We start from the raw sequence: 24281 nt of genomic DNA, 5'->3' as shown, positions 1-24281 counted from the left end.
ACCAAAGAAATATGCAAGTTGCACTGAACAGTGGTTATCCCTCAACTCATCCCACTGTTCTTGGAGAGACCTTGTTTTGTACAAAGTAGCTTCGACATTTCTGAAATTATACGAGGCGGAGAAAGTGAGCACTGCAGATGCTGGAGATTCAGAATCAAAAAGTGTGGTGCTGGAAAAGCACAGCCGGTCAGGCAGCATCCAAGGAGCAGGAGAATCGACATTTCGAGCATAAGCTCTTTATCAGGATTGTGGAGGGACAAGGGGGCTGAGAGAGAAATTGGGGGGGGTGGGTTGGGGCTGGAGGAAAGGTAGGTGGGAAGACGATAGATGGACGCAGGTGGGAGGTAACTGTGATGGGTCAGTGGGGAGGTTGGAGTGGATAGGTGGGAAGGAAGATGGGCAGGTAAGACAGGTCATGAGGGCAGTGTTGAGTGGGAGGGTTGGATCTAGGATGAGGTGGGGAGGAGGGGAGATTTGGAAATTGGTGAAGCCGATGTTGATGTCGTGTGGTTGAAGGGTCCTGAGGTGCACAATGAGACGTTTTCCTCCAGTTGGGGGGTGGCTTTGATTTGGAAGTGGAGGCGGCCCAGGACTTGCATGCCCTTGTGGGAGTGGGCGGAGGGGTTGAAGTGGTTGGCCACAGGGCAGTGGGGTTGTTTGATGTTCCCAGAACCACTCTGTAAGTTGGCGTCCTGTCACCCCAATGTAGAGGAGACAACATCGAGAGCAACAGATGCAGTAGATGAGGTGGATGGAGGTGCAGGAAATACTCTGCCGGATTTGAAGTGATCCTTTCAGGCCTTGGACAGAGGTGAGGGGGGAGGTCTGGGTGCAGGTTTTGCACTTTGTGCAGTGGCAGGGGAAAGTACCAAGGTGTAGAGGATGGGTTATTGGGGGGCATGGATCTAACGAGGGAATTGCGGAGGGAATGGTCTCTGCGGAATGCAGATAGGGGTGGGGAGGGAAATACATTTTTGGTGGTGGGACCTGACTGTAGGTGGCGAAAATGACAGAGGATAATGAGCTGTACCTGGAGATTAATGGGGTGGAAGGGGGGACTGGGAGTTCTAACTTTGTTGCGGTTGGAGGAGTTGGGTTCAAGGGCTTCAAATGGTGGAGATGTGATGAAGGGCATTGTTGATCAACTGGAAGGGGAAATTGCAGTCCTTGAAATAGGAGCCATCGGGATGTTCTGGAGTGGAATTGCTCCTCCTGGGAATAGATACGGGGGAGGCGGAGGAATTGGGAGTAAGGGATCCTGTTTTTACATGAGGGGTGGATGGGAGGAGGTGTAGTCAAGGATAGCTGTGGGAGTCATTGGGTTTGAAATATATATCAGTGTTGAGGCAGTCACCAGAAACAGAGATGGAGATGTCCAGGAAGGGGAGGGAGATGGTCCATGTGATCGTGAGGTCAGGATGCAAGGTGTTGGTGAAGTTGATGAACTGTTCAACATCCTCGTGGGAGCATGAGATAGTGTCGATACAGTCATCAATGTAGCAGAGTAAAAGGTGGGGGATAGTGCTCATGTAACTCCGTAGGATACTTCAAACAGTCTCTCTTCCAAAGAGGCAGGCATAGCTGGGGGCCATGCGGGTGCCCGTGGCTACCCCTCTTGTCTGTAGGAAGTGGGAGGATTCGAAGGAGACATTGTTGAGGGTGAGGACGAGTTCCACCAATCAAATGAGTGTGTCCGTGGAGGAGTCTGGTTGGATAGACAGGAGAGGAAAAAATGGAGGGCTTGTAGGGCTTTGTCATGGCGGATGGACATGTATAGGGACTGGATATCTATGGTGAAGATGAGGTGATGTGGGTTGGGAAATCAAAAGTCATGGAGGAGATGGAAGGCGTGGGTGGTGTCTCGAACATACGCAGGGAGTTCATGGGGCAAGGGGGACAGGACGGAATCAGGTTATGAGGAGATGAGTTCAGTAGGGCAGGAGAGGTGGTGACAATTGGTCGACCGGGGCAGTCAGGTTGTGTGGGTTTTGGGTAAGAGGTGGAACTGGGTGGTGCAGGTTTGGGGAACAATGAGGTTGGAGGCTATGGATGGGAGATCCCCTGAGGTGATGAGGTTGTGAATGGTTTGGGAGATGATGGAATGGTGAGGAGAGGTGGGGTCATGGTCAAGGGGCGGTAGGCGGAGGTGTTGGTGAACAAAAAACACTGCAAAAGATTTAATTGACTCTGAGGCGATGAGAGATGTCCTGACTTTGTAAAGGTCATATGAATGCAAGTTAATTCTTCACTTGAGGTTGCTTTAGTCAGACTGAACTTGAATGGAGTGGGTGTTGATTAGGTTAGTTGGCTGGATGGCTGGTTTGCAACACAAAATAACATGAATAGAATGGGTTAAATTCCTGCACTGGCTGAGGTTACCATGCAGGACTCTCCTTCTGAACCTCTCCACTCACTTTATGGTGACCTTCAGGTTAAACCACCACCAGTCACCTCTCTCTCTAACGGGAGAGTAGCCCTGAATTGCTGTGCTTTTCCAGCACCACTGATCCAGAATCTGGTTTCCGGCATCTGCAGTCATTGTTTTTACCTAGTTGATTTTAACCCTACTGCAAATCCTCTTGCAAGGATGCCTGCCTTGAAGAAGTTTTCCTCCTCTCTCTACAAGAATCTCAGGAAGTCCCTCTCCCACTGCAACTCCCAGGTCATTTCCTCTGCCCTGAAGCTCTTCAAACTTCCAGCCCGCACTGTCTCCTTGACCTGTCCGGACTTGTCCGACCTCCTAGCTCCTTTTCCACCTATCCACTCCACCCTCTCCTCCCTGACCTATCACCTTCATCTCCTCCCCCACTCACCTATTGTACTCTATGCTACTTTCTCCCCACCCCCACCCTCCTCTAGCTTATCTCTCCATGCTTCAGGCTCTCTGCCTTTATTCCTGATGAAGGGCTTTTGCCCGAAACGTTGATTTTGCTGCTCGTCGGATGCTGCCTGAATTGCTGTGCTCTTCCAGCACCACTGATCCAGAATCTGGTTTCCAGCATCTGCAGTCATTGTTTTTACCTCTATGATCTGGTAGGACTATGTTTACTTTACCTTGATCACAGCAATCAAGTCTGATGAGCAAGACAGGAGAGAAATTTCAACGCTAAAAATGCTGTGGAGATATTTGATGAGGTTGATCCCTGATATTGGAGGGATTAGGGTTATGAGAAAACATTCCAATCTTGACACTCCTCAGCCCTGAACAGGAATGCAAGGAGGGCAGCACTAGGGATATTGCCATCATGTTAAGTGGAAGTGAAATGGCTAAACAATGACTGCAGGGCAAGGAAAATACAGATATACACTGGCATCAAGGATCGACCCGAGCTGTGGGAGGAACACCTCTGCAAAGAAGGAGCCTGATCAACTCCAAACAATGGGTGCAGTGTTGACAGTATGTTTGCTGAGCTGGAAGGTTGGTTTGCAGACATTTTGTCCCCTTTCCATGTGACATCCTCAGTGCTTTGAAGCCTCCTGTGAAGTGCTGCTGTACTGTGTCGGTTGGAATTTATTTGGTTTCATTCCCGTTGCTTCCAGTTGTTCGTTGAAGTGCTCGGTATATTGGGTCTACGTCAATGTGTTTATTGACGGAGTCCACGGACGTGCCAAGCTTCTAGGAATTCTCTGGCTGTCTTCAGTTTGGCTTGTCTTATTATTGTTGTGTTGTCCCAGTCGAATTTGTGTTCCTTGTTGTCTGTGGGTGTAGATATTAGGGACAGCTGGTCATGGCGTTTAGTGACTGGTTGATGTTCATGAATGCGGATTACTAGTTGTCTGCCTGTTTGTTCTATAGAGCTTTTTATGCAGTCTGTGCATGGAATCTTGTACACCACGTTTGTCCGCACAGGAGTATTGGGTCTTTTGTTCTGGTGAGTTGTTGTCTGAGTGTGGCTGTCGGTTTATGTGCTGTCATAAATCTGAGTGGTCAGAGGAGTCTGACTGTCAGTTCCGAGACCTTTATTACATAAGGTAGACTGGTTAGTGTGTTGGGTCATGGTATGGCCTCATTGCATTGTTTCTGCGGATGAAGTTGAGGGATATCCGTTCTTGGTGAAGACTCTGTAGAAGTGTTCTTCTTCTCTTCATAGGGTCCTGGTGCAGCTTCTCTTGTGCATGTTTGGGTGGTTGCTGGTGTAGTTCAAGATCTGGTCCATGTGTGTGGCTTTCCTGTACACTTTTGAGGTGCATTCCCTGTTCTGTGTTCTTTCTACCATCACATCCAGGAATGGGAGTGGATTGTTGGTTTTCTCCTCGTCAATCTGATCCCTGTGAGCATGGTGTTAAAAATCCAGTTTGTGTTCTCAATTCCTGTTCTCTTAATAATTACAAAAGTGCCATCCACATTTCAGATCCAGAGTTTGGGTTGAATTTGTGGGAGGCCAATTTTCTCAGTCTTTGCACCACTGCTTCTGCTATGAGCCCGGAGATAGGTGAGCCCATAGATGTCCCATTGCTTTGTTCATATTTATGGCTTTGAATATGAAGTGTTTACTTCGATTGACAAAACCTTAGTCAGAGAGACAATAGCCAACCTCCTGGACAAACAGAACAGACGGCACGACGGAGAACCTATCAACAATGGCTGCATACTCAAGCTACTAGACCTGTGCTTGATGACACACTTCCCGTTCAACAACCATATATATGAACAGATCAATGGGACATCTATGGGCTTACCCATCTCCGGGCTCAGAGCAGCAGCAGTGATGCAAAGACTGGAACAAACAATCCTCCCACAAATCCAACCCAAACTCTGGATCAGATACGTGGATGACACTTTTGTAATTATTAAGTGAACAGGAATCAAGAACACACACTGGATTTTTAACACCATGCTCACAGGGATCAGATTGACGATACAGGAGGAAACCAACAATTCACTCCCATTCCTGGATGTGATGGTAGAAAGAACACAGAACAGGGAGTGCACCACAAAAGTGTACAGAAAAGCCACACACATGGACCAGATCCTGAGCTACAACAGCAACCACCCAAACACACACAAGCGAAGCTGCACCAGGACCCTGTTCAAAAGGGCTGCAACACACTGCAGCACTCCCGACCTATGAAGAGAAGAAGAGTACCTCTACAAAGTCTTCACCAAGAACGGATATCCCCGCAACTTCATCTGCAGATGCCTGGCAGACAAACAATGCGACGAGGCCATACCATGACCCAACACACTAACCAGTCTACCTTATCTAATAAATGTCTCGGAACTGACAGCCAGACTCCTCTGACCACTCAGATTTATGACAGCACATAAACCAACAGCCACACTCAGACAACAACTCACCAGAACAAAAGACCCATCGCATGCAGGACAAACGTGGTGTATAAGATTCCATGCAGATACAGCTCAAAACACTACGTAGAACAAACAGGCAGACAACTTGCGATCTGCACTCATGAAAATCAACTAGCCACTGAACGCCATGACCTACTGTCCCTAGTAGCTATACACGCAGACGCCAAGGACCACAAATTCGACTGGGACAGCATAGCCATAATAGGACAAGCCAAACAGAGGACAGCTGGAGAATTCCTAGAAGCCTGGTACTCATCTACGGACTCCGTCGATAAACACATTGACCTCGACCCAATATACCAACCACTCCATTGAACAACCGGAACAGGCAACCAGAAGCAGTGCGAGCGAAACCAAATAAATTCCAACTGACCCAGTACAGCAGCGCTTCACAGGAGGCTCCTCAGCACTGAGGATGTCACCTAGAAACGTCTGCAATCCAAATTCCCAGCTTGGCGTAAATACTTACAACAACTGCAACTGGTACCTGAACTCCAAATACTTACACAGACCTCCAACAACGGGTTCAGGAGAGGACAGTGCAGGAAAATACCCAAGGACTGTACAAAAGCCAGACCCTGTGGTTGGTAATTAAAGGCTTCTGTTAAGTCTGTGTTGGGTGGATCAACAGCCTCCTTAACACAGGTTGAAAATCCACTCAAAGATATCTGAATAAAAGAAAATTCTGAAATAGACATCAGGCAATTAGTCTTAACTTATTCGCCACTTCCTCGGTATTTCAGATTACCTCAGTCTGACTGCCTTTATATTTGACCTGCAGTGCAGCCAGTTCACTGCGAGCTGTTTCAGAAGCTACCCGATAGTGATTCAGTTGGTCACGTAAAACTGGATTTTCCACCATTGGGTCAAAGATTCCCTGGAGGATCAATAAAAACACAATGGGTAAACTTTCCTTGTTGCATATCACACAGACAGGTGGATGAACATTCGGTTTCACTGATGAACTAAATTCCTGCTTCAAGATAGATTTGATTCTAGAATTTCCAAACTTCGCAGTGCTCTGCTTCACAGCTGTTCCAAAGTTAACGTCACACTGTGCCTCATCAGTTATCTCCAGGGCTCTGCTGTGAGGCAGAGAATATGGCACTCCCTCAACAGCCTCTGTTCCTTGGTGTGCAATGAGAATGTTTGGAAAAATGCAAGTGTACTTATTGTATTGGCTAGCTTGCCATAGCCATGAGATCTCTTCCTCTGCTGTAAGTACCTTTGTATGCAGTTTGAGGCGGCTAATAAACCATGTTGTTTGAAATGGTGTCAAAAATTATACAGCTGAAAATATGTGGGCTTTCAGAGGTGTAAGACAACTAGCTGTTGGAAGTGAACAATAATCAGCAGTGCATGCAAATATGAATTTATGGGTGAGTCAAAATACTGTGAATTTTCCTTTCCCTGCTGCTGTGGAAATGAAAATGAGACAGAATTAGAAGTTCCACTGTACTTCTCAGTGAAGAACAACCATCACTACATACAACAACAGCATTTCATCATTGCTAAAGTCAGAAGGAGTTGAGGGAGATAATTTAACCCAGCCCCTGAGATCTGGATTTTTGATCTTTAAAATTTGGTTTTCCCAGTCTGTGAGAGACACAGAGTCCATTTGTTCAGTTAGATGGAACTCTGCACTCTAAAATCTGTGTAATTCCACAGAAATCAACTGCCAAAAAAAGGCAAACATGTAGCAATAGTGTAAGTTACCCTAACGATTGCCATTTTCGACATCGGCAATCAAATGAGTTTTTAGATGTCCCTACAATATTCCACTGTTGTTTAGATAATCAAATGTTAACTTGGTTTTTTGAAGGGGTTGATAGCTCGACTGAAATATTGGGAAAACCAAATTGCTAATATCACCATTTGCAACTTTCAACCAAATCATATACCTTCTGAGCTTCCAATCTGCTCCGACACCTGGAACGAGAGGAAGAGAAAAAGCACAAGAAATTGTTGGTACAGAGCCAAAATATTAGAATAATGCCAACATTACAGATGTAGTACAATACCATGATTTAAAAAAAACAAAATGAACAAGTATATTAGTCAGAGAAGTTAAGTGTTATAGACCAGACCAGACCACCTCAAAACATTTTAAGAAGGAAGCCTTAACCCTAACTTTTCCTTATATTAAAGGCAAATGTAAAGTGACTGCTCCTGATGCAATGCGACCGGTCAAACTACTTGATGTTAGCAAAACACAATTTATTTAAACACTATAGTTAAAATACAACCAAAGAAAGAGGAATTTTAGTATCTCCATTGGAAAACTTAACAGAATAATAGATGCTGTAACTATTACTAATCAACTGTTTCAATATAGTAACATTCCATAAACATACCCCTTGACAAAAAAAGCAAATTCAGACACACATATTCTCACATACAGTTCTCCAATCCAGGCGGAAAAATTGCTAGGAGATATTCACTGAAGTTTCCAACTCTGTTGAGACTCCAGCAGCTCCTGCTGCTACCCGAATATCATAATGTGTGAGAGCTAGCCATACCTATTCAGGGTTAGTTTTAAAAAAAGCTCAACCCTCCCAAGCTGTTCACTCAGCTCATCACCCTTTATTCGAATTTCTCTCTTAAAACAAACCAGGACAAAATAAAGTTACAGTATCGTCACATCAGAAATCTTGAAGATACTAACAAAAACTGAAGCATAGCACACAGACTTTGTTATGGCCCAGGGACTAACCAAGGGGAGGGAAACCAGTTGCATAAAATCAAAGTTAATAGACCATTTTGACAGTTCCTCTCTTTGGCCCTTGGACCCTTAAAAAAACAAAGTTTGTTTTTACTCCTGTCATTCTCAGGGTTTATGCAGCTGACCTCTTCTGCAGGCACAGCCATATCCCTCATGATTTAAAGTTCCATTTTGTAACCCAATATCTACATCTATACTATGCTGCCTCAAAGGTGTACAAAATGAACCCCTCTTCTCCAAAGGATTAGATGCCAGAGTGAGCCTTTGCAACTTTGTGCATACCTCCTCTCTAACATTTTGGAAAAGGACAAAGATGCACAGGCTGGATTGATTGGCCGAGCTAAATTGCCCATTGGGTCCAAGGGTGTGTAGGTTAGGTCGGTTAACCATGGGAAATGCAGGGTTACAGGGATAGGTTAGGCGGTGGGTCTGGGTGGGATGTTCTTCAAAGGGTCAGTGCAGACTCGATAGGCCAAAAAGCCTGCTTCCACACTGTAGGGATTTTATGATCCAAGAGCACTGTGGTGGGACAATGACCTTTGTAAAATCTAGAAGCAGGTCATTTCTGGAAGGCTCACCAACACACTCTCCAAGGAATTTAAGGATGAGCAATAAAGTGTCAGCCCTAAGCACATCCCAAGAATGAGGGGTTTTTTTGTTCTTTTAAATGCCAGGCTCTGTAATCCATCCAATGACTTGGTAAATAAGTGTATACAGTAGACAATCCTTAAAGGTGAGCAAAATCTTGTGTTTGTCTTCTTTTTGACCAACTCTAATATATGAACTAGGTGGACTCTTGCTGCTGGCAACGAGTACTGGTTTGTGATCCTTCCGTCTTTGTGTGACTTGAATGCAGAGAAAATTTGAACTTTACCTCCTTCCTTGTCCAGGGGGTGGGTGACTGGCCAATGAAGCTACAATCTCCCCCACAGATGCAAGCGCTGTTAATTAATTCTTGTAGTGCATTCAGTTGTTTCGATTTCTCAAGTGTAAATGCCAAAAAATATGATCCGGAACATGGTAATGTATCACATATTCTCTCGTATCATGAAGGAGAGTAGATTCAACGATCAATTTAGGAAGTCAACTGGCATGCCACTCCCCTCTATATCCTAAAGGCTCAAGCACATGACGATCCTGTGAAATCAAGCATTCCCCACCTAATCTTGACACAATGTTCAAAAACTGGAGCGATTTCCAACATTGGAATACTATATGCAATTCTGGTCTCCTTCCTATTGGAAGGACGTTGCGAAATTTGAAAGGGTTCAGAAAAGATTTTCAAGGATGAGGGCTTGAGCTATGGGGAGAGGTTGAACAGAGTAGGGCTATTTTCCCTGGAGTGTTGGAAGCTGAGGAGTGACCTGATAGAGGTTTATAATTAGGGTGGCACGGTGGCTCGGTGGTTAGCACTGCTGCCTCATAGCATCAGGGTCCCAGGTTCGATTCCAGCCTTGGGCAACTGTCTGTGTGGGGTTTGCACATTCTCCCCGTGTCTGCGTGGGTTTCCTCCAGGTGCTCTGCTTTTCTCCCACAGTCCAAAGATATGCAGGTTAGGTGAATTGGCCATGCTAAATTGTCCATAGTGTTAGGTGCATTAGTCAGAGGGAAGTGGGTCTGGTTGGGTTACTCTTCAGAGGACTGGTTGGGCTGAAGGGCCTGTTTCCACACTGTAGGGAATCTAATTTAATTAAAATCCTGAGGGTCATGGTGATGGTAAATTGGCAAATCTTTTCCCAAGGGTAGGGAAGTCCAAAATTAGATTTAAGGTGAGAGGGGAAAGATTTAAGAGGGATCTAAGGAGCAAATTTTTCACAGAGAGGCTGGTGTGTGTCTGGAATGAGCTGCTAGAGGAAGTGATGGAGGCTGGTACAACTACAACATTTAAAAGGTATCTGGATGGGTATCTTAATAGGAAGGATTGAGAGGGATATGGGCCAAATGCTGGCAAATGGGACCAAATTTATTTAGGATATCCAGTCAGCATGGATGAGTTGGACTGAAGGCTCTGTTCCGTGCTGTACATCTCTATGACTCTATAATATTAATTAGGTTAATTTCAGGCGATAATGGGTTATTTTCTGTTCAGGACACAGATCAGCACCATTAACACTGCCAAGGTGAGGTAGATAATAAATTATTCTTCTCACCTGTTATATTTGTTTGGGTACGCATGAGGATGGTCTCAACCAGGATCCCACTCTGGGACTTCTCCAGAACTGAAGGAATCTTGGAAGATTCCTGCCAGTACATTAATTATGTTTTTGGTACGTCCTTAAATAATTCTAAGATGCATCTCATTAGATCCAAGGTCTTTAGTTTTCCCAGTACATTTTCTCTAGTGATAGTTATTTGTATTTATTTTCTCTGCCCCTTTTGTCTTTTGACTATTTCCTATTTTTGGAAGGCCATTAGTGTTTTCTACCAATGAAGATTGATGCAAAGCATTTATTCAACTCTTCTGCCATCTTTTGATTCCCCAACATTGTTTCCCCAGCACCATTCTCCATGCTTATTTTGGCCTTTCTCTTCCTTTATCAATATTTAAAGAAGCTCTTGTTATACTATTAAAGTTCCCTGACTTTGAACTAGAAACCTTGCAGGGATGATATATGTCCAAATGAGGAATGGGAAACTTATGAGACAATGGCATTCCCATGCAGTCACCATCCTTGTGTTTTGATGTTATGGATGGATAACCACCTTCCCCATCCCCATTCCCACCAATAGGCCTTGTCCTGCCAGACTACCAAATCAGAACACCTTCCAAGAAATGCACATACAAGATGCATTATAGCCATCAGATCAGACTGTCAAAAGAATGGCTATTCAGCAATAAAGGTGAATGCCTTCTATTAGGGGATTTGGGGAGTTGTTGGAGTGGAAACAATGATATCAAATGCAACCATGCAGACCTTATGTCACAAAAAAATGTATAACTATAAACATGTGCCTTTTGTTTACTTACACTAAGTATTAATCTGGATCATCATCCCTGTGGATATGAAATGTTACACAATACCTGTACTGGTATATACTAGCATATAGGCTCAATACATCATTTCCAAGATTTGCTACAGCGTTTTGAAGTGTGGTGTCACACAATGTCCACTGCATAAAAATATTTACAATATATTTTATATATAAATGTATATAGAGTCATAGGCTGTACAGCATGGAAACAGACACATTGGTCCATCCATGTTGACCAGATATTCTAAGTTAATCTAGTCCTATTTGCCAGCATTTGGCCCATATCGCATTAAACCCTTCCAATTCACATATCCATCCAGATGACTTTTAAATGCTGTAAATTGTACCAGCCTCCACCACTTCCTCTGGCAGCTCATTCCATACACGAACCACACTCTGCATGAAAATGTTGCCCCTTAGATCACTTTCCCCTCTCACCCTAAACCTATGCCCCTAACCTGGGGAAAAGACTATGGCTATTCACCCTATCCACACCCCTCATGATTTTATAATCTTCTATAAGGTCACCCCTCAGCCTTCAATGCTCCGTGGAAAACAGTCCTAGCCTATTCAGCCTCTCCGTATAGCTCAAACCTTCCAATCCCGGAAACATCCTTGCAAATCTTTTCTGAACCCTTACAAATTTAACAAATCCTTTCCGAGAGCAGGAAGACCAGAACTGAACGCAGTATTCCAATAGTGACCTGGACAGCCGCAACATGTCTCCCAATTCCTGTCCTTAATGCACTGACCAATAAAGGCAAGCATACCAAATGCCTTCTTTACTACCTTCTCTACCTGCTAGTCCACTTTCAAGGAATTATGAACCTGTATGAAAATACTTAATCAGATGCTCAGTGACCAACCTAATGAGCAGATTAAAACTACACACATCACCATGAAGTATTCAGTTTATAACATCAACGCCACTGCGTAAAGTATAAGCTTGAATCCTTCCTGCTGTTCAGTCAAATGGTTTTAGGTTCAAGCTCCATTCCAGAGACACATGCACACTTCAGTAATATGAAGGATAATAAGCAGTAATCCTAACACTATTGCTATATTTCAGATATTATGTTAAACTCAGGTAGATGCAAAAGATCCAATGACATGAATTCAATAAGAGAAGGGTGTTCACCTTCAATATTTGCCACCCAAAACAGATCAACTGGACATTCATTTCAGGTGCGGTTTGTGGGTCTTTGTGCAGTTTGTTGCTGTTTACTTACATAGCAACAGGAGTCCTTTTCAATAGGAACTATAACAACAGCATCTTGCATTGCTACAGCTCCACTTCATACACTGCAAAGCACTGTGAAATATGGAACTATAAAGACAGAAGCTCCTTATCCTCGTGTACGTCTTTGAAACAAGCTTACTCTTCTATTGTGATGTTATGAATGCCCTCACTCCAATTCTGGGACTGTGCCTGCAAAGTACATTTGTGAATCTTTCTGAATCTGTAGGGGAGTCAAACCAACTATGTTTTGTTGAATTTGATATAAAATAAATTCAGACGTTATTTTCAATTCTTTCACAGGATGTGGGTGTTGTAGGCAAGGCATGTAATTATTGCTCTTCCCAAACAGCCATTGAACTGAGTGGCTTGCTGGGTCATTTCAGAAGGCAGTTAAGAGTCATACACATTTCTGTGGGTCTGGAGTCACATATAGGCCAGGTCAGACCTGGTAAAAGATGGTAGGCTCCTCGGATGCTGCCTGAACTGCTGTGCTTTTCTAGCACCACTAATCCAGAATCTGGTAAAAGATGGTACATTTCCTTCCCTAAAGAGCATTAGTGTGCCATGTCATCTTTTACAGCAATTGTTTACAGTTGTCATGGTCACCTTTACTATGACTAGTGTTACATAGAATCCTTAGTGTGTGGAAGCATGCCATTCGGCCCACCGAGTCCACACAGACCCTCCACCGAGTCCACTCAGACCACCCTCTTACCCTAACCCTGTAGCCTTGCATTTTCCATGGCTAATCCATTAAATCAATACATTCCTGGATACTATGGACCATTTAGCACGGTCAATCCACCTAACTTGCACATGCTTGCACTGTGGGGGGGAACCAGAGCACCCAAAGGAAACCCATGCAGACATGGGGAGAATGTGCAAACTCCACAAAGACAGTCGCTTGAGGGTGGAACTGAACCTGGGGCCCACTGAGCCACCATGCCGCCCCCAGATACAAAATCTTCCTTGGTCAACAAAATGCCTTAAACATAAACAATCCCCAAGTCAAGCCACTTGGTAGAGCTGTGCTTGCCAATATGGGATTACAAACTATTTCCTTTAGTGGCATTCATACTCCTGCCTAACTCTGGACCATTTAGGCTTAGATTGCCAATAGCAAAGCATTGCCCTAGCACGAACAGGGCTACAGCTAGAACATGATCAGGTCAAACCACACATCCAGTCAACACAGAGCTCTATGATCCGAGAAATGGAGGGACAGCATAAACATCCAACAGGACATGCTGAGGATGCCCCATCCACACTCTCAGCTGGATGTAGAGGATCCCGTGGCATTATTCTAAAGGAATCAGGAGACTTCTCCACCATGTTTTGGTCATCACTAAAAGAGAATCTCTTGTCATTATCACAATGGCATTTCCAGGACTTTGCTGTGTGCAAATTTGCTGCATTCCCTACATCACAACACTGACTATGCTGCAAAAACACTTCCAAACTGTAAGGTGATTTGGAACTACTGAGGCAATGAAAGACCCGCTATCAACACAAATCTTTTCTACTGAAATGTTCCAGATCATCCAGGATCAATAATCTCATGTTATATCCTTTTCTGGAAACTGTCTTCTTAAACCCTCATCGCTGTCTCCTCCATCTTCACCTTCACCAACAGGTACAGGAACTCACGGATTTTTGTGTCATTAAGATTGAGACCATTCTTGGCTGCTCCTCCCTCTTTTCTGCTATCTCATTAAGAAAATCTTACTCCGAGACTTCCTCCTGCTCTCCCTCTAAACTCACATCTTTCTCTAGTTTACATCCAGTCTCCGAACATTCTTTTCCTCTCTAAAGTTGCAGAACTTGCTACTGCCTCCCAAATCCATCTTTCCTGGAATTCCAAATGTTTGATTTCCACTGATCAGGTCATTGTCCTTACCACAACACCATAATTATACTTATTAAACGCACTACTGACATCTTATGAGACAGCAATGAGGGCAAACTATCCGTCCTTGACCTCGATCTGTCTCTACTTAGTGACACAGTTAGCCACACCATCCTGGTTCAATGCCTCTCCACTGTCACCCAGCTGGTGGATGGCACTCATTTAAATCCACCCCTATCGATCCAATTGTGGTCAGAAAACTACTGTCATGGCTTCTCTTACCCACCCCACCACCAACCCCGTCTCCCACCCCACCCAGGGATCCATCATTGGCTGCCCTCCCATTTCTTATCTACATATCACCACTCTAACTAAAACAGCTGCTATATCTGGATTGACAGGACGTCCAATTCTTTGTTCCTGTGTTCACTGACCTGCATTTGTTGCTAGTAAGAAACAGGGCGGAAGTGGGTACTGCAGATGCTGGAGATTAGAGTCAAGATCAGAGTGGTGCTGGAAAAGCACAGCAGGTCAGGCAGCATCCGAGTGGCAGGAAGATTGACGTTTCGGGCAAAAGCCCTTCGTCAGAATCACCTTCCTGATGAAGGGCTTTTGCCTGAAACGTCGATTCTCCTGCTCCTCGGAAGCTGCCTGACCTGCTGTGCTTTTCCAGCACTGCTCTATTCTTGACTGCTGGTAAGAACCACCATGATTTTGGAATTCTATCTTCAATTTTGAATTTCTCCATAGCCCCGCTCCTCCCTATCTGTGCAATTTCTTTCCGACTTATAGCGTAGGAGTTGTGACATTATGTTGAGATTGTACAGGATGTTGACAAGGCCTCTTCTGGAATACTGCGTCCAATCTGGTCTCCCTGTTACAGGAAGGACATCGTTAAGCTGGAGAGGATTCAGAAGAGATTAACCAGGATGTTGCCGAGAATGGAGGATTTGAGTGATAAGGGCAGCCTGGGACCTTTTTCCACTGGAGCAAAGGAGGCTGGTTTGTGACCTTATAGAGGTTTATAAAATCATGAGGGTATAGACAAGGTGATTGGCAGATGTCTTTTCCCAAGGGTGGGGGATTTCAAGACTAGGGGACATATTTTTAAGGTCATAGGAGAAAGATTTTAAAAATACACAAGGGGCAATTTTTTTTTCTTTTATACAGAGTGGTTCATGTGTGGAAGGAACCTCCAGAGGAAGTGGTGAATTCAGGTACAGTTAGACCATTTAAAAGACAGTTAGATAAATAAATGAATAATAAATATTTGGAGGGATATGGGTCAAACACAGGGAGGTGGGGCTAGTTTCATTTGGAATTCGGGTTGGCATGGACTAGTTGGACCGAAGGATTTGTTTCTGTGCTGAATGACTCTCTGACTCTCAATCCTCAGATATCCATGCTTCCCCAGTTCTGGATTCTTGAGGATCACTAGTTGTAATTGCTCCATCATTGACAGCTATGCCCTCAGCTGAAAAGGTCATAAATTCTGGAATCCTCCCCCTAAACTTCACTGCCTCTCTACCTTGCATTCTTTCTTCAACATACTCAGTTAAAGCTCTGTACTTTTAGCCATCTGCTCTAATGTTTCCTTATTACTCAGTGTGAAATTTGGTTAGGTAATACTACTCAGATGGGTCTTGGAAGGTTTCCTGTATGTATTATGCATCTGGTCATTGCTGCTTCCTTTTGTTCAACTACATGTTGTCTTAGTTTACACACACAGTTAAGCAGAAGCAAATACACAGATCCTAAATATACTTCAGTACTGAACTCTTACCTTCCACCAGCGAGTGTGGCAATTAATTCATCTTTCTCGGTCAGTTGGCGCTTCATTGCATTAAGTTGCTCTTGGAGCTGAAAAATTAATCTAGCAGTTATAAAGTTGGATAGGTTCTCCTTTCACAATTCAATAAGCAACTTCTGTAAATGTTTGGCACGTTTGCCTTCATTGCTCAGACCATTAAATATCAGAGCTGGGGCGTCATGCGGATGTTGGTGAGGTCACCTTTGGAGTACTGTGAATAGTATTCTGGTTGTCCTGCTATAGGAAGGATATTATTAAATTGGAGAGGGTGCAGAAAAGATTTGTGAGGATGTCATTGAGACTGAATGGTTGGGAATTATAGGGAGAGGCTGGATAGGCTTGGATGTTTTTCACTGGATTTGTAGAGGTTGAAAGATGACCTTGTATTGGTTTATAAAATCATGAGAGCTATAGATAAGGTGAATAGCAAAGGTCTCTTCCCCATTATAGTTCAAAATTAGTGGGCATATTTTTATGGCGAGTGGAGAAAGATTTAAAAGGGGCCTGAGGGGCAACTTTTTCCACACAGAGGGTGGTTTGCATATGGAATGAACTGCCAGACAAAGTGGTAGATGCAGGTACAGTTACAACATTTATAAGTTATTTGATCAAGTACATGAATAGGAAATGGAGAGATACAGGCCCAACGCAGGCAAGTGGGACTAGTGTAGTTTGAGAAACTTGGTCAGCATGGACTAGTTGGACCGAAGGGTCTGTTTCCATGCTGGATGATTCTATATATCATGACCACAAAATTCAGCGGTAACCCTAGACTACGTCAGTCATGATGCTTGAATCAAACCAATTATGATCAGAAAAGTGAACTAAGATTGATTAATAGGCAACAGTAGCTGTTCCACCAAACAATATGTGGGGAATGGACACTTGTTAAGGAAAGGGTTTGGTGCATTCCTGACTCATACTAACACCGGAATAGCTTTCATTTGTATTGAAATTAAAATAAATGCTTATAATGATATCCTAGCCTGAAGGTAGACACAAACATTAATTAAGTAGTTTGCACTTTATCAAGGTACAGTTACCTTGTACATTTAATCTCCTCTACATAGTGTCACTACTCAAAATTTATTTTGCAAGGTACATTATTTCTCTCACCAGTTCAGTGATAAGACTCCTCTTTACAAACTGAGCAGACAAGTTTAATAGCTCCTCACACAACTGCACACACTTAAAGAGTTAATGTACTTCGATGTTACAGCTCAGTAAATTAGTTAATGTTCCAAAGATGACAGCTCATCTGAAAATTCAATGAGCTAGATGAAGCATAAACATTCGTCCTGCCTTCAAGCCAAGATTTGTTCACCTGAAAACTGTTCCCCATGTAGATTTGTTTTACAAGTGGAGGAAATAAATGTGTTGCAAATATCAAATATTCCAGAATACACTTTAAAAATGGCACTAAAAAATGCACCTTTGCTGTCAAACTGCATTTATGCAACACCAAAGGAATGGAAAGTGAGCTGGTGTTTCTATTCTTTCATGAGACATGGGCATCATTGATATTTCTTGCCCATTCCTTATTGGCATTGAATGAAGGACAATGTGGGTAGCACAGTGGCTCAGTGGTTAGCGCTGCTGCCTCACAGCGAGAGCAATCCAGGTTTGACTCCAGCTTTGGGTGACTGCATGTGTGGAGTTTGCATGTCCTCCCCGTGTCTGCTCCAGTTTCATTCCAGAGTCTAATGATGTGCCGGTTATGTAGATTAGATATGCTAAATTGGCCATAATATTTATGGGTTAGCATTGGAAACACAGAATTATGAGGATAGGGGTATTGGTGCTGACTTAATGGGCTGAATGGCCTCTATCTACTCTGCATGCAATCTATGACTCTAAGTGGGTTGCAGTTGAACATCAACTATGTTACCATGGTTCTGTAGGTCAGATTGAGCAATTCTTAAAGGTCATTAGTGAACCAGATGGGGTTTTATGAAAATAGATGGTAATTTCAGAGCACCATCACTGAGACAAGCTTTCCATTCCAGATTTGGGACTAGAATTTAACTTTCACTTTCTGCTATGTGGGATCTGAACCCCTGTCTCCAGAGCCTCAGCCTCTGAATTACATGCACAGTGAAATGCTGTCTTCCCCCTAGTGTTAGAGTATAATGCTACATTGAATAAAGCTACAAGAAAGAATGAGAGACTTGAATCAACGTAAATAATGTATTGTCCTTTATACTAATTATGCAGATGACTGAAGTGGATATGTAGGGACCTTTGATGCGATGTTTAAAAAGCCATTTAAGAGGGACACCTGTTTCTGCATCTGCCCTGATACAATTTGAGCACAAATGCCATTTTTTGCCTTGTTAAAATGTTTTGCCCACCATAGGTATTGGAACGGGAGCAACAAATAAAATGGGTGGAGGCATTGTTATGGATAACATGGATGGCATGAGACCTGGAATGGATTGAATGGGCACAGGCATGGATCGAACTAATCGGAGAATGGACAGAATGGACACGAGTTCTGGGAATGACATCAAATGTTGACCACATGGAACCTGGAATGGACTGATGGGCCAAAGCAGTAATAGAATGGGTGGCAATATGGATCTCGAGGGTTCTGGAATGGCAAGAGGTTTTGACAAGCCAGCAGACATGGATTGTCATTGTTTCAGTGGTAACTATTGAAGATCCATGGGAACTGGTACTGGAAATCTTAATGTAAGATCAATCTGTCAAATATTTGTTTAAAATGGGAATTTTTAAAAAATTGCTTTTAAAGAAAATATAAAAAGCACAGTGACATTATACATGAAAGATGTACACATATGGTTTAGTACAGGTTCATAATGTAGAGAAAGACAAACAACAATCCAATCTGTAATTTAATGAATGAACTGCATATGCTTGATCTGTGCCTCATTTTCTAAGGATACATTTTTGAACCTGCTAAATTGTTTGTAATTGTTTACAGTAATATGTTTTTACTTTAAATTCACACAGCTTTGAGTATGAATAGCAATAGTTTCAATAAATTGTTTTGTAATCTTTTTCTTCCTTTCCTTCCGGGAGATATGATCTGATGCTAGTTAACAGCTTCACAAGAGCAACTAGAAATGGTCAATAAATGTTGGTCCAGACAGAAATGACCATGTCCCATTAGTAAACAAAAAAATTCCTCTTTTCTTTCACTTCCTTTCTAAATGCCCTCCTTTTGCCTCAACAAACTTTTTCACTTCTCAGCTATATTTCCATAGCTAGCTTAATAATTTTCACAGCAATAGCCCTAGACTTGAAATATTTCTTGACCTTACGTTTTATTTTAAATGTAAGAACGAAGGAAGAGGGGCAGACAATCAGGAATGATGACCCTCCTCTGCAGTCTGCTGCCCGGACCTTGTGATGGCTACTCGGGAGAATCCAGCTCTTATTTTTACATCAACTTTGTTCAGAGATATTATGACATAACTCTATAGAATCCAGCGAATATCATTTTCTCTTAGTCAGCTCTAGAATTGTTCTGGCTGACCCTGCATTTCTAACACTGACATTCTGAATGCATAAATGATTGAGATTAAATAATAGTGCAAATGGATGCAGGTTTGCTCGCTGAGCTGGAAGGTTCATTTTCAGACGTTTCGTCACCATATTAGGTAACATCATCAGTGAGTCTCCAGTGAAGTACTGGTGTTATGGCCCGCTTTCTATTTATGTGTTTAGGTTTCCTTGGGTGGGTGATGTAATTTCCTAGGGTGGTGATGTCATTTCTTGGTCTCTTTCAAAGAGGGTGATAGATGGGATCCAAATCGATGTGTTTGTTGAGAGAGTTCCAATTGGAATGCTATGCTTCTAGGAATTCTCCTGCGTGACTCTGTTTGGTTTGTCCTAGGATGGACAAAGTGGTGTCCTTCTGCAACTGTATGTAAGGATACTAGTGATAGTGGGTCATGTCTTTTTGTGGCTAGTTGATGTTCATGTATCCTGGTGGCTAGTTTTCTGCCTGTTTGTCTGATGTAGTGTTTGTTACAGTTCTTGCAAGGGTCAACACTCCATTCTAGGACAAGCCAAACAGAGACACGTGTGAGACTTCGCATGGCATTCCAACTGGAACTCTATCAACAAACACATCGATTTGGATCCCATCTATTACCCTCTAAGAAAAAGAACAGGAAATGACAACACCACAGGAAATGGCATCACCAACCCAAGGGAACCTAAATGCAAATAAGAAAGCGGGCCATGCCACCAGTGCTTCACCGGAGGCTCACCGATGTTACCTGGTATGATGACAAAACATCTGAAAACAAACCTTCCAGCTCAGCGAGCAAACTTACATCCAAAACCTTAACCTGAGCTACAAATCTTCTCCAAACTTGCTAATAATAGTTCAACATTGACACCACGGTAGAGATCCCTTAAAGGGCACCACCTATTAAATCGTGCCAATTGGAGTAAGGGCCCATTATTCTTATAGAAGTCTTGTCGTTCACTAGCAGCATCCTTGCCTCTGAGCCACAAATTCCGGCCAACAGTGACATCCTACATTTCATGGTCAAGGATTAAATCAAATGTCACCCTGAAAATCCTTCCAATACATGGCAATGGCTGATGGTCAGAACAAAGCTGAAAATGTGTTGCTGGAAAAGCGCAGCAGGTCAGGCAGCATCCAAGGAACAGGAGAATCGGCGTTTCGGGCATAAGCCCTTCTTCAGGAATGAGGAAAGTGTGTCCAGCAGGCTAAGATAAAAGGTAGGGAGGAGGGACTTGGGGGAGGGGCGTTGGAAATGCGATAGGTGGAAGGAGGTCAAGGTGAGGGTGATAGGCTGGAGTGGGGTGGGGGCGGAGAGGTCAGGAAGAAGATTGCAGGTTAGGAAGGCGGTGCTGAGTTCGAGGGATTTGACTGAGACAGGTGGGGGGAGGGGAAATGAGGAGAGTCCAAAGACCTGCATGTCCTTGGTGGAGTGGGAGTTGAAGTGTTGAGCCACGGTGTGGTTGGGTTGGTTGGTCCGGGTGTCCCAGAGGTGTTCTCTGAAACGTTCCGCAAGTAGGCGGCCTGTCTCCCCAATATAGAGGAGGCCACATCGGGTGCAGCGGTTGCAATAGATGATGTGTGTGGAGGTGCAGGTGAATTTGTGGCGGATATGGAAGTATCCCTTGGGGCCTTGGAGGGAAGTTTGGGGGGAGGTGTGGGCGCAAGTTTTGCATTTCTGCCTGCCTCTTCGTAGGATATGTGGAACAGTCCATCTTCCACAGCTACACTGGCACCACCCCCCACCTTTTCCTCCGCTACATGCAGGTCCTTGGACTCCTCCATCGCCAGACCATAGCAACACGACGATTGGAGGAAGAGCGCCTCATCTTCCGCCTAGGAACCCTCCAACCACAAGGGATGAACTCAGATTTCTCCAGTTTCCTCATTTCCCCTCCCTCCACCTTGTCTCAGTCAAATCCCTCGAACTCAGCACCGTCTTCCTAACCTGCAATCTTCTTCCTGACCTCTCCACCCCCATCCCACTCCGGCCTATCACCCTCACCTTGACCTCCTTCCACCTATCGCATTTCCAACGCCCCTCCCCCAAGTCCCTCCTCCCTACCTTTTATCTTAGCCTGCTGGACACACTTTCCTCATTCCTGAAGAAGGGCTTATGCCCGAAACGTCGATTCTCCTGTTCCTTGGATGCTGCCTGACCTGCTGCGCTTTTCCAGCAACACATTTTCAGCTCTGATCTCCAGCATCTGCAGTCCTCACTTTCTCCGGTAAGAACAAAGCTACTTGGTCAGCTGTGAGATGGAAATAGGAGTGGAGCTTCTACCCTCACTAACTATAACCCCAGATCACAATGTGCATGTAGAAAATCTGTTGGCAAAGCAACTTGAACTCCTAGGGCTCATCCCCCAATATCCTTAATCTTTGTCTGTTACCTCTAATCCAAGCTAGTAGGTTGCCTCTATTCCAACGTCTTTTCATTTTTGTTTACAGCTTCATGTGTGTAATTTTGTTGAATATTTTCTGATATCTACCAGGTTTGTTATTTCCTCAAAATATGCAACTAGGTTCATTAGACATGATCAGTTGATCAGAATCTCTTTGATCAGTTGATAGTCTATTCCTCATGCCAGTGACTTCTCCACAGCTGATTTTGAGTTTATTTTCTCTTCCTTTCTTAAAATAGAAAGTGATATTGACAGTTATCCAACGGAGAAAAACTGCAGAATTCAGAGTTTTGAAAATCATGACTCCAACTTTCTCAACTGCTGCTTTTAAGAACCTGTGGTAAGAGGGATGTAAGTCAACTCAGCATCGCTCATTTTACAGTCATATAAATTCAAGATCTATTATATAGTATCTGAATGGTCTCCTCTGCTTTCTGGCTAATCTGGGCCAAATGTCCTATACCTCATTTAAATTGACCACTCTTCAACCTTTAGTTTCCACCTCCTTTTTCAATTTTGAGACTCAGGCTTGTCATTTGTGCTTTTTCCACTAATGACTCGGTAAATCAGCCCCTCCATCTCTGGCTTGAATAACATGTGACCCACTCAGAACAGTAGACCCAAGAAGAGTATCTCTGGTGTCCTCACCAATATATATCCCTCAATCACAATCACAAAAATAAAAGCAGGTTATCTGGTTGTTAGATTTCTTTTCAAATCAACCTGTTCAGGGATGATTATGGCACACCTCGAGAGAGATGGGACTTAATCCCAGGCCTTCTGCCTCAGATGTCAGGACACTACCACTGGGGTTAGCACTGCTGCCTCACAGCCCCAAGTGCCCGAATTTGATTCCCGCCTCAGGCGACTGTCTGTGTGCAGTTTGCACATTCTCCCCGTGTCTGCAGGTGCTCCAGTTTCCTCGCACAATCCGAAGATGTGAAGGTTAGGTGAACTGGCCATGCTAAATTGCCCATAGTGCTCAAGGGTGTGTAGGTTAGGTGTATTAGTCAGTGGTAAATGTATGAGTAATAGGGCAGGGGAATGGGTCTGGGTGGAATACCCTTCGGAGGATCAGTGTGGACTTGTTGGGCCAAATGGCCTGTTTCCTCGCTGTAGGGATTCTATGATTCACTGCACCACAAGAACCCCTAAATGATATGTTAGTTCTCACGGTGCTGTTTGAGAGAATTTGCTGTGAGGAAGTAGTCTCCCCTTTAGGTGGTATAAACATAAAGTCACTCACTATCCTCATTGTTCAAGCGGCTCCCCGCCCAGGGAAGGGGCTGGTGTTGAATGAGGGTCCACTCACCTCGGGCACTCGGTGGCCGGCTGCTGGGGAGCTCGACACCCGGCCCAGCGAGCGCAGCGCACGGTTACTGTTAACATCGATCAGCTCCGGGACCGGGGAGCCCGAGTCCGCCCCTCTGCTGCCAGACATTGGGAGCGGGCGAGTGGAGGAGGACAAAGGTCCAGCCAGCAATAAGCTCACACTCTGAGCTGGGCGACTGCCGGCCTGAAACTATCGCCTTGCCTCCGGCTGCACTGTTACCAGGGTCTCCCATGGCAACAGGGTTGCAACAGCATCTGGAGGTGGGACACAACGACATGATTGGCAGAGACTGAGTGACCATTCACACAGGTTTCTGTGATAAATACTGTTCCATCTTGATTGGCGTGGATAATGTTCTGAGGAGGAGGAGTAATGCAGGAATTAACAAAATTCACAAAGAATAACAATTAAGAACTCTGGCTGAAAAGCTGTACCTGGAAAATTAGTTAAACTTCACAAACTTCCTGCATGCTAAATTGCCCATAGTGTTAGGTGCATTAGTCAGGGGTAAATGTAGAGGAATGGTCTGGGTGGGTTGCTCTTCTAAGGGTCGGTGTGGACTTGTTGGGCCAAAGGGCCTGTTTCCGCACTGTAGGGAATCTAAAAAAAATTGGATAAAAGTAATTATTTTCTCCCAAAAAGTGATATCACAGCTTTTAAGCCCAACATTTCTGTTGAAAGTACAAAATTAAGGACTGATTTTGCAACCGTGCTCCTACTGAACTAGCGGATATCCACATTCTGAACTCCAGTAAAATTACGAGGCAGCAAAATAAAGTTTGCCATATTACTCGGGAGTCTTTACATCTCATCCATGTGTGAATCGGTGCCAGGAAATCTTGATGCCAAGTTCTGGACTTACCTAACGGCCTCCTGTAAAAGAAGGAAAAAGCTTTAACACAAGATTAGTTTTTTTTTAAATTCCTACCCAAATGGATAATGATGGTGAGGTGTTAGAGGAGAATAGGATAAATGTATCAAAGGTTGTATTCGGGTTGAAAGGAAAATTTCCCTTTGCCAATCACACAGCATGTCATTTGTAACTCCGATCAGATTCATTTCAGCATGGTGGTAGTGGTGGGAACCCAATAGAAGCATTCAAAACATTAAACTGCAAGGGGGAAAAAATACCAGAGATTTGG

At 43.9% G+C, this 24281-nt stretch overlaps 1 protein-coding gene across 1 annotated transcript in view; it reads right to left on the bottom strand.

Moving 5' to 3' along the window:
* Window positions 1–23341, bottom strand: part of ccdc170 (coiled-coil domain containing 170) — a 104926-nt gene extending 81585 nt beyond the window's left edge. The window contains exons 1-4 of the mRNA XM_043696503.2: window positions 23119–23341; window positions 15876–15952; window positions 7213–7240; window positions 6060–6188 (exon numbers count right to left, since the gene is read on the bottom strand). Coding sequence (XP_043552438.2) covers window positions 6060–6188; window positions 7213–7240; window positions 15876–15952; window positions 23119–23247 — 363 coding nt within the window. The 5' untranslated portion in view covers window positions 23248–23341. The remainder of the gene's footprint in view (window positions 1–6059; window positions 6189–7212; window positions 7241–15875; window positions 15953–23118) is intronic.
* Between the last annotated feature and the right edge of the window lie 940 nt (window positions 23342–24281).

The sequence above is a fragment of the Chiloscyllium plagiosum genome, unplaced genomic scaffold, assembly GCF_037043375.1.
Source record: "Chiloscyllium plagiosum isolate Xiang-an unplaced genomic scaffold, Cpla_swu_hap1 HiC_scaffold_10, whole genome shotgun sequence".
In the NCBI taxonomy this organism is placed as follows: domain Eukaryota; kingdom Metazoa; phylum Chordata; class Chondrichthyes; order Orectolobiformes; family Hemiscylliidae; genus Chiloscyllium; species Chiloscyllium plagiosum.
The sequence above is the reverse complement of the archived record's forward strand: the minus strand, read 5'-3'. Positions and strand labels throughout refer to the sequence as shown.